A 14,977-nucleotide genomic window follows, 5' to 3' on the forward strand; every position below is an offset into this window, starting at 1 on the left:
CTTTTGCTTCTTTTATTTCTTCACGTATTACTTTTAACATGTCGATGAAAAAGGAAAAAAAAATGAATAGTAACCCACAAAAGCAATGATTTAAGCAAAATTACACTAGTCATGTTTACAAAATAGTAACCCACAAAAACAAAATTACACGATTTTCTTCCTTAACCTCACTTTACATATAACCAATGATTTCACCAGTCATATTTACACAATTCTTTTCCTTCACCTCACATTATAACCCTAACCCACTCTCCCACTAGTTTATTGTTGTCGATAGTGACTCCACAACACTCTTTGTTTCTTTTTATTTTTAAATAATTTCATATCATTGCTAGATCTAATGTTTTTTTTTTTAATTGATTTGCAGCTTACATGGTGTTGCACTCAATTTTAAGTTTATATTTAAGCAATCAAGTAAATGTTTTATCAAAGAACAATCCAATTAGAAGAATATTTATTGAGGGACTCAATTAAGCTATAACGAATCTCTTACCATCGCACAACAATTTTACTGGAGAAATTTATAACCTAATTGAATTGTTTATGAGGATCAACTCGTTAGCATAACAAAGTACAAGGATCATATTGTTAATGCATATAAATTTTTAAACCTCCTCAGCCGGAGAAAAGAAAACAAAAACAGAACAGGAAAGCCCTAGCAACATGTGGCCTCTTACTATTCATAGCAAAATCAGTTGTGAACCTAAAACTAGTGGAGAATGCTGTGAGCAAGGAAAATGACAATCATTAATGCTTCTTCTTCTTCTTCTTCTTCTTTTTTGAATAAAAAGGGAAAATATTATCTATTTTTAAATAAATAAATAAAAGCTATATCTAGGGGTGAACAACAAAACTGAAAAACCGATTAAACCGAGAAAACCAGAAAAAAAATAACTAAAAAAACCGAACCGTAATAAAAAAACAGATTAAACCAATTAGATTATTTAAAAAAACCGACCGGTTCAGTTTCGGTTTTATAAACCTGAAACCGAAAAACCAAACCGAAATAAATTAATAACCGAGCCAAATCGGAAAAAACCGAGCCAAACTAAAAACAACCGAGCCAATCGGTTGGGTTTTTTTTTTTGCTCTAAAATTATCGAATCGAACCAAACCAAAACCGGTTGGTTTGAACTGGTTTCAGTTCTGTTTCGGTTTTTTATAAAACAAAATCGGTTTAGTTATTTTTCAGGTAAAAACTAAACTGAACCGAAAATGATCACTCTTAGTACAAGAAAAGAGAAGAGTAGACCCTATTTGTTTTTGAGTTTTAAAAGTGCTTTCGAAAAAATTTAAAATTTTTTATTTTTTCTTTGCTTCAAATTAATATTTTTTAGTGTTTTCAAATCATTTTGATGTGCTGATATCAAAAATAATTTTAAAAAAATAAAAAATATATATTATTTGATGCATTTCCGAGTGAAAAACAACCGCAACTACACTCTCAAACATGACCTTAAATACCGCAATCCATAAGCAACACGTAACCTCCTCCTATTGAATTATTCCTAGGACTGTAGCAAAATCCAAGCGCCCGTGCGCCGAAATTTCTCACTAGACAAATGTTGCAATAGCAGCGTATAATCGCAAATAATATAGAAATGACATCCAGTTGCTGTGAGGTGTGAGCTACTACATATGAAAGGTTTTATGATAATGTTATTTAACTCAGCAAAGTCGCTCCATCCAGTCAAGTTTCAAAGCTAATTTTACAAGAGTTGACCAAGTTATTTGATGGGTACACTAATATTCGGTTGACTCGGTAAAATTTTTGATTATTTTCTTTAAAAAAAAATATTATTTTAAAAATAAAATTGATTTAATATTTTTTTTATAACAAATGTTTTTAACAATGATATTTTTAAGAAATCTAGTGAAACTCGATAAATCTGTCCAACCTACCGTATATATCATAGCTCTAATCAAATTCAATAATCTTACTTTCTAGAAACAATTTTATAATCAATTAAATGGTTATAAAAATAGAAAAAATAACAAATAAAATTATTAAAAATAAATGTTTTTTTTTCTCATTTAGCCGAAGCTTTTTTTTCCTTAGCCATTAATTATTTTCCTTTTCTCATGAGTTTTTGAGTTTCCATAATTTTCCTTATTCATTAATGTTTTTAATTTTGGAAGAACATAATTTTTTTATGAAAAGATAGGCTATCTAGCTAACATAAAAAAAAATGTATGTGCTATGGATGCATTTTTGGGTATCACGATTTTTTTTATTTGGAAAACAAAAGGATGTTGTTTATGCTTAATAAAATAAATAAAAAGTAAACAAAATGATAAATCCAAAAAAAGATACCACAAATTAAATAATAATAGAGAAAGTTAATTTTTCTAGTAAAAGTAAGAAATAAATGCAAACATAAATGTTTTTAAAAAATCATAAATAGATAATGTAGGCGTCGTATTGATCATTAATGATAAAAGGAGGCGCCCATATTAACAATTATGTACATGTAATGACAAGTTATAAAGCGGAAAAATAAATGGACGCCACATAATATGGTAGGTGGTTAGGTCGGTATGAGCATTGGCGTGACAATATGTTTTCTTTACCCTTTTGGACAAGTTGGGTTGCACTTTGGGCTGGTTGGGCTATTTTATCTCCTTTTTTTCTTTCCTTCTTCTCTCCCTACATGAGCTTTCCTTGGGCTTGGTTGTGATGAAATTTGGGATTGAATTGAAGAATTATTAGAGAATCATATACTGAATTGAATGAAGGAAAAAAAATGTTTGGCGTGTATACCACATGCACCAGCATGTGAGGAAGGCCACCATATTATGGAGGTGTGTGTATCTTCCTTTGAGCTGTACTAGAAGTCTTCTTTGGCGTTGTTGGAATTGTCTCGATGGGGCTTCTTTTTAAGGTGGTATGTGATGACTATGTAGACCCAGTGATGCAAACTATATGGATATAAAGATCTAGAAATCCACAGTCAAATCGACCATTCACAAGAAAGCTAAATTTAGTATTGTAATTGAGCGTGACACAATGATAACATGTATCGCGGTACCACGATTAAAAGTAACTGAGCCCCCACCCAATGCCTATAAAGAGACACGAACAAGAAGTATAAAAGATGCTATGAAACTTAGTTAATTCTTCGATAAGTCCGAGTGGTTCAATGAAAAACCAAAAAGTATGAGTAAATGTTCACACACAATAATAATTGCTGAAATCAAAGACTGTCCTGAAAAAACCTTAAATAAAAACTAAATAACTATATTTATAATAGCAATAACTTTCTAAACAATATGAAAAATATAATAAAATAGTTATAAATAAAATAGAAAAAATATTCTTAAATCAACTAGGAAACTAATATTATCTTTGCACAGTAGCTTATAAAGCTTATCATAAGCCCTTCCTGATATTTAATTGTCTTGAAATTTTAACCCAACATAGATCAAGACCTTTGAGAACTTCTGGTAAAATTCCAGCTTAATCCAATGGTCGGATCCAAAATTATACATGCTAGAGTAAAATTATGCATTAAAAAAATAAACTCAAAACCGCTTCTAATGCCAAGATTAATTAGCCTATCATTGCAAAATAATTAGGCCTATATTGTTGATGGATCAACCCCTTTTATAGATAGATTAGATTGACTAAGGTCTGATCATCACTCGTTAAAGCTGTAGCCTTTTTTAAACTCACATTGGCCCAAATACTCTGAATAAGCTCATTGAATATATCTTTAAACTTTTTTGCTCTTGATCTTGTAATTGATCCAACTGAAACTTCTAATCAATCCTTTGGTGTAGTTCAGATCACACCATCATCTCTCTCTCTTTAAAAGGATTCATCCATAAATCACCACCTATATAAAACAAAAGGAGATCATAAACATTAAAAGTAAGATTAATATCATTCTCATTATATCCATTTTATAGGCATCATCATTAATTTTTTCAAGGATTTTGAATGGTTCATCTCCTCTAGGTATCAAGTTAGATCTCCTTTGTTAAGGAAATCTTTTTTTTCTCATGCACTAAAACCCAATAATCTGGTTAAAAAGAGAATCTCATTTCGCCTTTTATTAGCTTTGAATGCATATTGTTTATTTTTGTTTTGATATTTTTCCACACATTCTTATGGATAGCCTTTACTACATGTGATTTTCTATTGTCATTAAGACTAATCATTTCATCAATAGGTAAAGGAAACAAATCCAAATGAGTCAAATAGTTGAAGCTATAAAAAACTTCTAAAAGAGAATAATCAGTAGTAGAATACACACTCCTATTATAAAAAAATTCAATAAATGACAAGAAATCTTCCTAACTTTTCAAATTCTTTTGAATAATAGTTCTTAACAATTAGTTAAAGTATTATTAACTACTTCAATTTGACCATCCTTTTGTAAATGACAAGTAGTATAAAATAACAATTTTATTCCTAATTTACCTCTCTAAACCTTCCAAAAGTAGCTAAGAAATTATATATCATGGCCAAACACAATGCTTTTAGGTACCCTATGAAATTGAACTATCTCTTTAAATAATAAATCTGTTATGTTAGTTGTATTATCGTTTTTATGTCAAGATATGAAATGTTCCATCTTAGAAAATCTATCCACAATTACAAAAATAAAATCCCTACACCTTTTTTACTTAGGCAAATCCAGCACAAAATTCATAGATATATCAACCTAAGGTTCCTTAGGCACTAACAAAAGAGTATATAAACCATGAGGTAAAAGTTAGACTTAGATTGTCTACATGTTATTCTTCTATCACAAATTCTTTGCACATCTCTTTTTATCTTAGACTAATAAAAGGGTTCATGCAAAATATTTAAAGTCTTCGCAACTCCAAAATGTTCTATTACTTCACCCCTATAAGTTTTGTCGTACATGCGTGATGTCGCGATGATTATCCTTCTGGATCAGATAAGGGGACATAATTCTGTATAAGGAAGATAATATCACCCCTAATACACCATTCTTAAGGTAAGTTGCATTGTTCAATTTTCAGATTATTACTAAGGCTTTGTTGTGTTTTTCTAACCTATCACCTCTAATACATCATTCTTAAGGTAAGTTGCATTGTTCAATTTTCAGATTATTACTAAGGCTTTGTTGTGTTTTTCTAACCTATCACCTCTAATACATCATTCTTAAGGTAAGTTGCATTGTTCAATTTTTCTTATTATTACTAAGACTTTATTGTGTTTTTCTAACCTATCACCCCTAATACATCATTCTTAAGGTAAGTTGTATTATTCAATTTTCTGATTATTACTAAGGCTTTGTTGTGTTTTTCTAACCATTTGTTTGTCTACTGGTTAAAGTAAATTCACCTCAGTAAGGTGGATTGTGGTTTTATAAGTCAAACCTAGCCATTCTAAAGTCAAAATATATTTTATATTTTTGTTTCCCTTAATACTAGGTATACATCTTACGTATAAGTTTATAAATTCTAATATTAAAAATAACCAAATTGTTTTTTTTATGTGGTTCTGAAATTTAGGCTGAATTCTAATGGATATTTACAAAATAGTTGTAAAATTCATTAATTGATTTTTCTTAAAAAATAAAGAAAATATTTTTAAATTTACAAAAATTTGCATGAAAATTATCTTAGAATTTGACCATATACAATTTAAAACATAAATCTATTTTTTTGAAAGTAGGATTTTTATTTTTTTTATTTTTAAAAAAACTAGTTTATTTAATATAAAAATATTTCACAATCATAAATATTAAATATAAAAAGGTAAAAATGATATAAAAGACCTGGATATGTGTATTTGGTTATTGTCACATTTGTGCTTTTATTTTATTAAGTAAATGGTGTGATTATATGTTTTTTTTTATCTCCCTTTGTGTGGTTGTATATTGATTGTTTTCTTTATTAAAGAATTAACTCGGGGATAATATGATCCATAAATGGGTCTTATCCTCTAGATATCGAGACTTGTTATTTTTATATAAAAAAATAATTTTTTTTGTTTTTACTAAAGAATCAACATAGGGATAGTATGATCGTTAAACGGATCCTATACTCAAAAATTATGACTTTATTTGTTTTCACATAAAATAAATAAAAAGTTTGTGTTTGTTTTTTTTATTAAAGAATCAACCTGAGGAATGGTATGATCCTTAAACTTTACTATCCTTTGTAAGTTGAGACTTTGTTATTTTCATCATAAAAGTTTGTTTTGAAAGGTGATTGAAGATGTTTAATATGACTTTATTTTTTAAAATGAAAATCATGTAAATACTTATTTAATACTTACATATGAATATCATTTTATAATGTGTGAAATGTTTGTCTTTTTTTTAGGTCTTGGGATACATTCCTTATAATTTTAGAGAATGGACTTATGCTAGATTAACATGATCTCACAAATGCCTATTGAGTATAAGTGGCAGCCTTTGAGCCTATTATGAACATAACCAAGTAAAATAAATCAAAGCTCAATTTATTATTCACTTTCTTCTCGAGCCCAACGCTTGTATTTAAAAAGTGAGGATTGGACCATGTAATTATGCCTCTGTCCCAAATCACAGTCTTAGGTTTAGTATTTTTTTTTTACCACAATCAGATATATTAGCTTAAGAAAATTCATATCATCAAGGCATAATATGTACCTTTATCATTATATACAAACATGAAGTAACTTAACTTATATATGATGTTTTAGAGTGATTTTCGTCTTTCTTTTACCATAATCAATCTCTTATCTAGAACTCTGAAAGATCAATTAGAACTTTTAATTATTATAAAACTAGATGACAACTTTTTTTTTTGTACCTTTATCAATCTTGGTTAACTCGTATAAATATAGCTTGTGACAAGTCACATAACATTGAAAACGAGGTTTTCCACCTCGCTCAAGATTTTGGGTTATTCTATATTTGTCGACCAAATTTTGGCTGAGATGTTCCAGCTTTATTTTGTCCATTCCATTTCGGGTGTAAAACCATTCAAACAGAGCTAGATCGGTTCAATTTAAACCCCTAAATCAAACTAGAAACCCAAGTATAAAAAGCTTTTTTTCTTGCCCCTTTCTTTTTCTCTGAAACTCTAATCCCTAATTTGTCACCCCTCAAAACAATCACATATTCATAATCGACATTCCTTCTCTTATAACCTCCCCCCTCTAGTCTGCCACTTTGTCATTTTCTTTCTTGCAAGTTGTAACCTCCCCTCTTTGTCTTTGGCTCTTGTCTCTATCCTCTCTTTTCTTTATAAGTTTTTTAATTGGTTATTGATCATAATATATTGATGATCCCTTGAATATTTATGCATTACATGACTTATAATGGATTTGTATCTTTTTTTCCTTAATTATAATTAAATCATGTTCAATTTGATTGGTTTTAGAAGATGTACTTAGTCTTGTTTTTTGCTTGTGTGAGTAAGAAATAGATTCATGCTTTAGTCAATCATTTGTTCTCCTTTATCTTATGATATGAAAGTCTTGTTGTTATCCAGTACCATCCTCCGTCTCTCTTATTTGATTTTTTATTTATTTTGGTGGCTATTCATAGATCATGTATGATTTAATCTATTTGTTTTAGATTTTTGGTCATGTTTATTAACGAAAACAACTCGGGCAACCATGTCTTTTCTCTTGCCAGTCATGTGGCTTATTAGCATACATAGATTTGGTGGATTATTTTCCCTCTCTGTAGATCCCTATTAATAATAATAGTTTATAAAAAGTTTAGAATATTCAATTTTTATTTTTTTTAGCATACTAGCAATATTCTTGTAAGTTAGTGAAATTAAAGTAATGTTTCTTTCGCAAAGTTATTTGTTCTATTAAACTCCAATGTAGAGCTTCAGACTCAATAATGCTTTTACCTTAGTATATTTGGTATTACTAGGCTATAGCCTTAGGTTAAATTTGATTAGTTAAGTAAGGATATTAAATTGGTTTCACGACAACTAGCCAACAACCCCAAACAACTAATTAGTTTTCCTTGTTTAATTTTCATGTTGACAATGACACATTGATTTTTTTAAAAAAAAATATTATAATCCATTTGTCATATAAATGATCTAATTAACAAAAATTGCCTGGACCATAAGTTTCAAGTTACTTCCTTTGTAGATGAATCACTTAATGCCTATTTCAATAATATAGACTTTGATTGTTCTTAAGTTTGATATTTGGATTCCATTTCCCATGTTGTCTTTTTGGAGCCCACCTTTTATTTTTATTTCAGAAGTAAAATTGTCTTTTAGACTTAACATTTATATTTTTTGCAAGTATTGGTTTAAATAATTCATTTTAGTTCAAAAGTTGTAATACATATTAATGTAATAGTTGCAATTAATTTTGTTTTATCTTTTTCTTCAAATCAAATCACATGGCTGAAAACTTATCAAATGATGTTACTTTTATGGCTTTTGCTTATGCAAGATTAGATGATCCAGATGGGTTTATGGGCAGGTGGTTGTTGGTGCAAAAAATTCAACTATATATGTTCATTGTAGCAAGAAGATCAATGATGGTGGTATTACTAGTCTAAAGTATCACCTTAATGGTGTTAAACGCCAAGTTGAATCTTGTAAAAAATTCTCTCTAGGTGTGAAATGGAAAATGAAACAGTTGGTTGAAGACTTGATAACAAAAAAAGAGAAAGGAAAAAGACTTTGAACTAATATTAAAAATTCTCAATCACTTTCCAATAATGAAGTCAAAGAGGATGATAATGCAAATTCTACTTCAAGTAATACTGGTTCCCAAGCAAATAAGAGAGTGACAATGCAAGACACAAGTGCAACCAAACAAAAGCTAACATTATTAGCTCAACAAATTATACCGAATTCACAACCTAACAATAAAAATGTAATAATGCAAGTAAGGCTATGACAAGATGGTGGTATAATATTAATGTACCATTTAATAGTGTTAAATCATACTATTATCAACCAATGATAAATGCCATAACATCAATGAGATCTGGTTTTAAAGGACCATCATATCATGATTTAAGGGGACCGTTTTTAAAAGGCTCAATTCATGATGTCCATGAATATCTCTTGGGAATCAAGGCTAATTAGAAAACTTTATAGATGCTATATTATGGTGGATATGTGGTCAAATAAGAGGAATATACCAATTATGAATTTCCTAGCTTATTTTTCAAGATGCACCATATTTTTCAAGTCAGTTGACACTTCATATCTTCAAAAAGATAAAGAGATATTGTTTAAAATATTTCCTGAAGTTGTCAAAGAAGTGGGACTAGAAAATATTATCAAATTCATTAGTGACAATTAGTCTCATTCAATGTTTTACAGCAAAGGTATAACACTTTCTTTTGGTCTTTTTATGTTGCCCATTACCTTAATTTGATGTTATAAAATATTTCTAATCCAAATACTCTCTAATGATTTATGAAATCATTAAGAAGGCAAGAAACATAACCAAATTTATATATAATTATGCAAGGGTTTTAGCTTTGATGAGGAAAAACTTTACTAATGAAAATGATCTATATCGTCCTGGCATTATGAGGTTTGCTACTCATTTTTTAAGTATCCAATGTTTATTTAAGTTTAAGAAAGAGCTTCAACAAATGTTTACTTGCATGAAATGGGTAGAATTAAGTTATGGTAAAAGTAAAGTTGGAAAGGAAATAGTTGTTATAACTTTGCAAGATAAAGACTTTTGGCCTCAATGTGAACATATAATCAAAATTATTGAGCCTTTGGTGTGAGTTCTTTAATTAGTAGATAGTGAAGAAAAACCAACAATGAATTATGTATATGAGGCAATGAATAAAGCAAAAGAAACCATCAAGACAAAGTTGAAAAATAAAGTATTTCAATATGGACTATATATCTAGGTAATTGATGCTAGATGGAATAAGTAACTCCATAGTCCATCACATGCAACAAGTTGTTTTTTTAATCCTAGAATCTATTTTAGGCCTTATTTCCCAAAACAAAAGGAGGTTACTTGAGGTTTGCTCAGCACAATTACTAGATTGATCCCTAATTGTGACACTCAAGATGCAATTAGTGGCTAACTTGAAGAATATAAGAAAGCAACTAATGATTTTAGTATGTCCTTAGCTATTTGTCAAAAGGAGAAGTTAAATCTGGGCACTAACTTTTATTGCTTATATTTTTTAAACATATATATTGTTTTGTATCTATAATATCTAATTTATTGAACTTTTATTTTAATTAGTTACATGGGAAGCAACATGTCAATGATACTCCAAAACTTCAAAAGTTTGGAATCCAAGTTTTTAGTTAGTGTTGTAGTGCAATTAGGTGTGAGAGAAATTAGAGTATATTTGAATTCATCCGTTCTAAAAGACAAAATAGGCTGGAGCACAAAAGACTAAGTGATTTGGTCTTTGTTCGTTACAATTTGAGAATTCAACAAAATTAAATATCAATATTATCATATTAATAATAATATTGGAAATGATTATTACTATTTTCATTAACATTTATATTATTTTTAAAAAATAAATTTATCGCTAATTTATATGGTTTATATTCATATTGTTTTATTTCATGTTTGTACTTTATAAAAATTTAATCCAAACAAAACATGTTTTAGATTTTGTTAGCTTTGATAACATTAACCTATTAAATGAGTGAATTTGTAAAGAACAAAGCCTTTTTATGGAGAGAATATAAGTTGGGAGGCTACTGAGATACATTTTCTGCTTTGACTTTAGATGATGAACATATCCATTTTGATAATGAGGATGAGCTTAGTGGAAATGTTTATTTATTGGAATGTCTTATTGATGACTTTTCTAACATACCACTACAAGATTAAGATCCTTATTTTTAAGTTAATGGTGGAGATGATGCTTGATTTATGTTTTTTTTTAACTACAACATTTTACTTCATCAATATTTTGGTACTTTGTTTATGTTGAATTATTTAAAGTTAAAGTTTTTTTTAGTCATGAGTATTAATTATTTAGAAATATTTTAAATTTTAAAATTATACTTAGATACTTGATATTGTATTTATATTATATAATTAAAGTTAATTTATCTTAAAATTTAAATTTAAATTATATATATTAAATTAATATTTTAAATTATATATACACATATATTCTTTGTATATTTTAGGGTTTTTTTGGTACCGCGTTCTTTTAAATTTTAAATTGTTTTTGTTGAAAATTATTTTTTATGTTTTTAAATTGTTTTGATATTAAAAATAATTTTTTAAAAAATATATTTTAATATATTTATTAAAAAACAATTTAAATATAACTGCTAAGTACAATTCCAAAAACACTTACTAAGAGCATCTCCAACCGGAGATGCAAATGGAGAGCTAAATCCAAAAACATGTACTTTTGCCTTTAGGATCTTTATTAAGTTATTCCAACGGAGCAGCCATCAAAGAAGCCAAAATGGCTTTTTAATTTAAGTAGAGGCATTTCTACAGGTTCCTGTAGAAGAGGTAAATTTAAGTTAACGTTGCCAACGGCTATTTTTATAGCCGTTGGCAACAGTATTTATTTTTTCTTTAAAAGGAAGGAAAAAACTTGTTTTTTTTTAAAATCTTGTATTGTGCCTCACTCTTCTCTCAAATTTAGAAAAATTCACTCTTCTCTCAAATTTAGAAAAACAAGAATCAATTATTCTCTGATTAATTAATAACATCAGTTGTGTTAATTAGCTGAAATTAAAAGGTATGTTTATTTAAAAGCTTTTTATATTTACTCTTTAATATCTCTTGATTTTGTAGATTTTTTGTTGTTAATTCGATATTTGTGATGATTTTTATTTCTTTGTTATTTTATGTTTTTGATATGGGTTAAGGAAAACAATTTTTTATTTATGTTGTTATCTTTGACAAAATTAAGAGGAAGTAATAATGGTAGCTGATATTGATAAAAATATAGAGTGACATATTTAAAATTTATTTTTGGTTGTTTGTTTTAATTTGAGGTTAATTATATTTTGTCTTGTTGAAAATGCAATTAAACCAGTATATTAATCCTCTCTTAGTTCCAAAAAATAGTCAAATTGTAATGTTAGAACAAGTAGGATGCAATGCTTGTTATTAATTCACATGTATGTAAACTATAAAATTGCTAAACATTGAATGTGTGCTTCTTTTATACTTTCTTATAAGGTTTTAACTTGAGGTTTTTTTTAATGTAGATGAATTCAAATTTTCCAAGCTCTTTCACCAACTTTCTTATGAGTGAGTCAGAAGATATTCTCTCTCAACCAAGTGATTCTAATCAATTAATTGATGACTTAACATACTCGAATTTGAATGTCCATACAAGAAAAAAATCACAAAGAAGTAAAAACTTCTCACCAGAGGAAGATTGTTTACTTGTCTCTGCATGGCTAAATACAAGCAAAGATCCAATTACAGGAGTTGAACAACAAACAAAACAGTTCTGGGCTCGAGTACATGCTTACTTTGTTGAGAATGGAGGAAACTTGAGTAATCGTTCCCAAATAAGCATCTCAAATAGATGGCAAGAAATAAATAGAGAAGTCGGTAAATTTGTTGGATTTGTTACTCAAATTGAAAATCGTCAGCAAAGTGGAATGACCGAAGAATCAAGGGTAATTTTATTATTCGTTTTCATGTTAAATTGTTTAACATATATTTTAACATTATTTAATTTCTCTAATTTTTTACTTACCAGATTACTGATGCTCGACAAATGTATGCTTCTTGCGTTGACAAACGATTTCAACTAGAACATTGTTGGGTTATCTTAAGAAAAGAACCCAAATGGCAATTTGAGCGTGCAAGTCAACATCAAAGGTCAAACAAGAAACAAAAAAGTCATGTCAATGTAAGTTCGACTTCATCAGCTCCATCTACCCCTGATTCTGTTAGTTTAGGAGAAGACAGTGAACCGTTGATTTATCAAGATAGACCAATTGGTCAGAAGGCTGCAAAGAAACGACTTAAACGTAAACAAGGAAAAGATAAAGTTGGGAGACAACTGCAACAAATCTCTTACAACAATTCAGGGATACTCTAGTTGAAATTGAGGATCAGAAGAAACAAGACAGAAAAATTATGTTAGAGCAACAAGCTATGATGATTCAACAAAGTCAAGAGAAACAAGAATTGGACATGATTGAGAAAGAAGAACAAATTATGAAAATGGATATTTCTAATTTGGATCCAATTTCTGCAGCGTATTTTCAAAATAGAAAGTTAGAAATTATGCAAAAGAGGGGTTTTAATTTTTAATTAACTAGATTTATTTATTGTTTAATGTAATGTATTTTTAATTAACTAGATTTATTTATTGTTTAATGTAATGTATTTTTAATTAAATATTTAAAAATTTATTGGTTATTTTAAATATATTGTTATAAAAGTGGTATCAATTCATAATACTTTTTTGAAGTTCTTCTAACACTTAACAACAATAAGTAGGATTAATTAACTTAAAAGATAACAACCATAATGAAAAACAACAATAAGTAAGATTAATTAACTTAAAAGACAACAACCATAATGAAAAAAAAACATAAAAAACTTGAAAATTATGATGACATAAGAAGTTCAAAGCTAATAATTCTACTCGTTACCATATTGTTCCCATAAATGTTCAACCAAATCTTCTTGTAGTTGAGAGCTAGTTGCTCTATCCCTGATTCGATTATGAGTTTGAAGAAAATCATGTAGTTCTGGTATTTCACCATGTGACACTGATATAAAGGAATTGACTTCACGTTCATGGTCAAATCCAAGGTTCATTGCTCCTTCATCTTCAATAATCATATTATGCATTATTATGCAAGCTTTCATAATATTTGCAAGCGTTTCTTCATCCCAGTATCGAACAGGTCCACGTACAATTGCAAAACGAGATTGGAGCACTCCAAATGCCCGCTCTACATCCTTTCTTGCAGACTCTTGCTTACTTGCAAAATATTTTCTCTTTGCTCCTAATGGCCTTGGGATTGTCTTAACAAAAGTTGACCAATTAGGATAAATCCCATCTGCTAAATAGTATCCCATTGTATATTCATGCCCATTAATTGTATAATTGACAGGAGCAGTACGACCTTCAGCAAGTGCAGCGAAGATAGGTGACCGATCAAGAACATTAATATCATTTAATGATCCAGGCATTCCAAAAAAGGCATGCCATATCCAAAGATCTTGTGAAGCCACCGCCTCTAGAATTATAGTTGGTTCACGACAATGACCAGTATACATCCCATGCCATGCAATTGGGCATTTCTCTCATTTCCAATGCATACAATCAATGCTCCCTAACATCCCTGGAAATCCACGCTGCTCTCCAATTGATAATAATCGACAAATATCGGCCTCGTTTGGTGCCCTTAGATACCAATCACCAAAAACTTCTACAATTGCTTTGACGAAAGCTCTAAGACTTTCTATCGCAGTGCTTTCTCCAATTTGAAGATATTCATCAGTAAGATCTACAAGAATAGCATATGCAAGTATCCTATGAGCTGCAGTTACCTTTTGAAGACAAGATAAACCAAGAACACCAAGAGCATCTGTCCTTTGTTTGAAATATGGATTATGAGCTTCCACTGCATTTGTGATCCGAAGAAAAAGACGACGACTCATCCTAAATCTTCTTCGAAATTGAGTTTCAGTGAATTTAGGATTTTCAGCAAAATAATCATTATATAACCTTAACTCACCTTCCTTTCTATTACGATTGACAATATTGTGGCCAAGAATAGAGCCACGATACCCTGTTCTCCGCCCTTGATTATTCGATTCTTCTTCAGCAACCACAGCAGCAGCAACTTGAAAAGCCAATATAGGAGTATCATCATCAAAATCAAAAGCATCATAAAAATTAAAATTAGAATGATTCATGATGAATTTTAATGAAATATATTTTTGATTGGAGAGAAAACAATGGAATGATGAGAAAAAATGTTAAGGTATATGAGAATATTTATAGATGGATTATTTTTTCAAATTTTGAAATCTTAGAATGTTGGCGGTCATTTTTTCAAAATTTGAAATTTTAAAATTTAAAAT

General features: G+C 29.0%; 1 protein-coding gene across 1 annotated transcript; it reads right to left on the minus strand.

Moving 5' to 3' along the window:
• Window positions 1-13,417: 13,417 nt before the first annotated feature.
• LOC112324920 (uncharacterized) lies at window positions 13,418-14,902 on the minus strand. The gene is made up of 3 exons (XM_052454688.1): window positions 14,629-14,902; window positions 14,235-14,397; window positions 13,418-14,021 (listed from the first exon to the last, which is right to left on the minus strand). The coding sequence occupies exons 1-3, from the start codon at window positions 14,807-14,809 to the stop codon at window positions 13,523-13,525; spliced, it is 843 nt and encodes a 280-aa protein (XP_052310648.1). The 5' UTR covers window positions 14,810-14,902; the 3' UTR covers window positions 13,418-13,522.
• Between the last annotated feature and the right edge of the window lie 75 nt (window positions 14,903-14,977).

This window comes from Populus trichocarpa, chromosome 7 (genome assembly GCF_000002775.5).
Source record: "Populus trichocarpa isolate Nisqually-1 chromosome 7, P.trichocarpa_v4.1, whole genome shotgun sequence".
Taxonomy (NCBI): Eukaryota; Viridiplantae; Streptophyta; class Magnoliopsida; order Malpighiales; family Salicaceae; genus Populus; species Populus trichocarpa.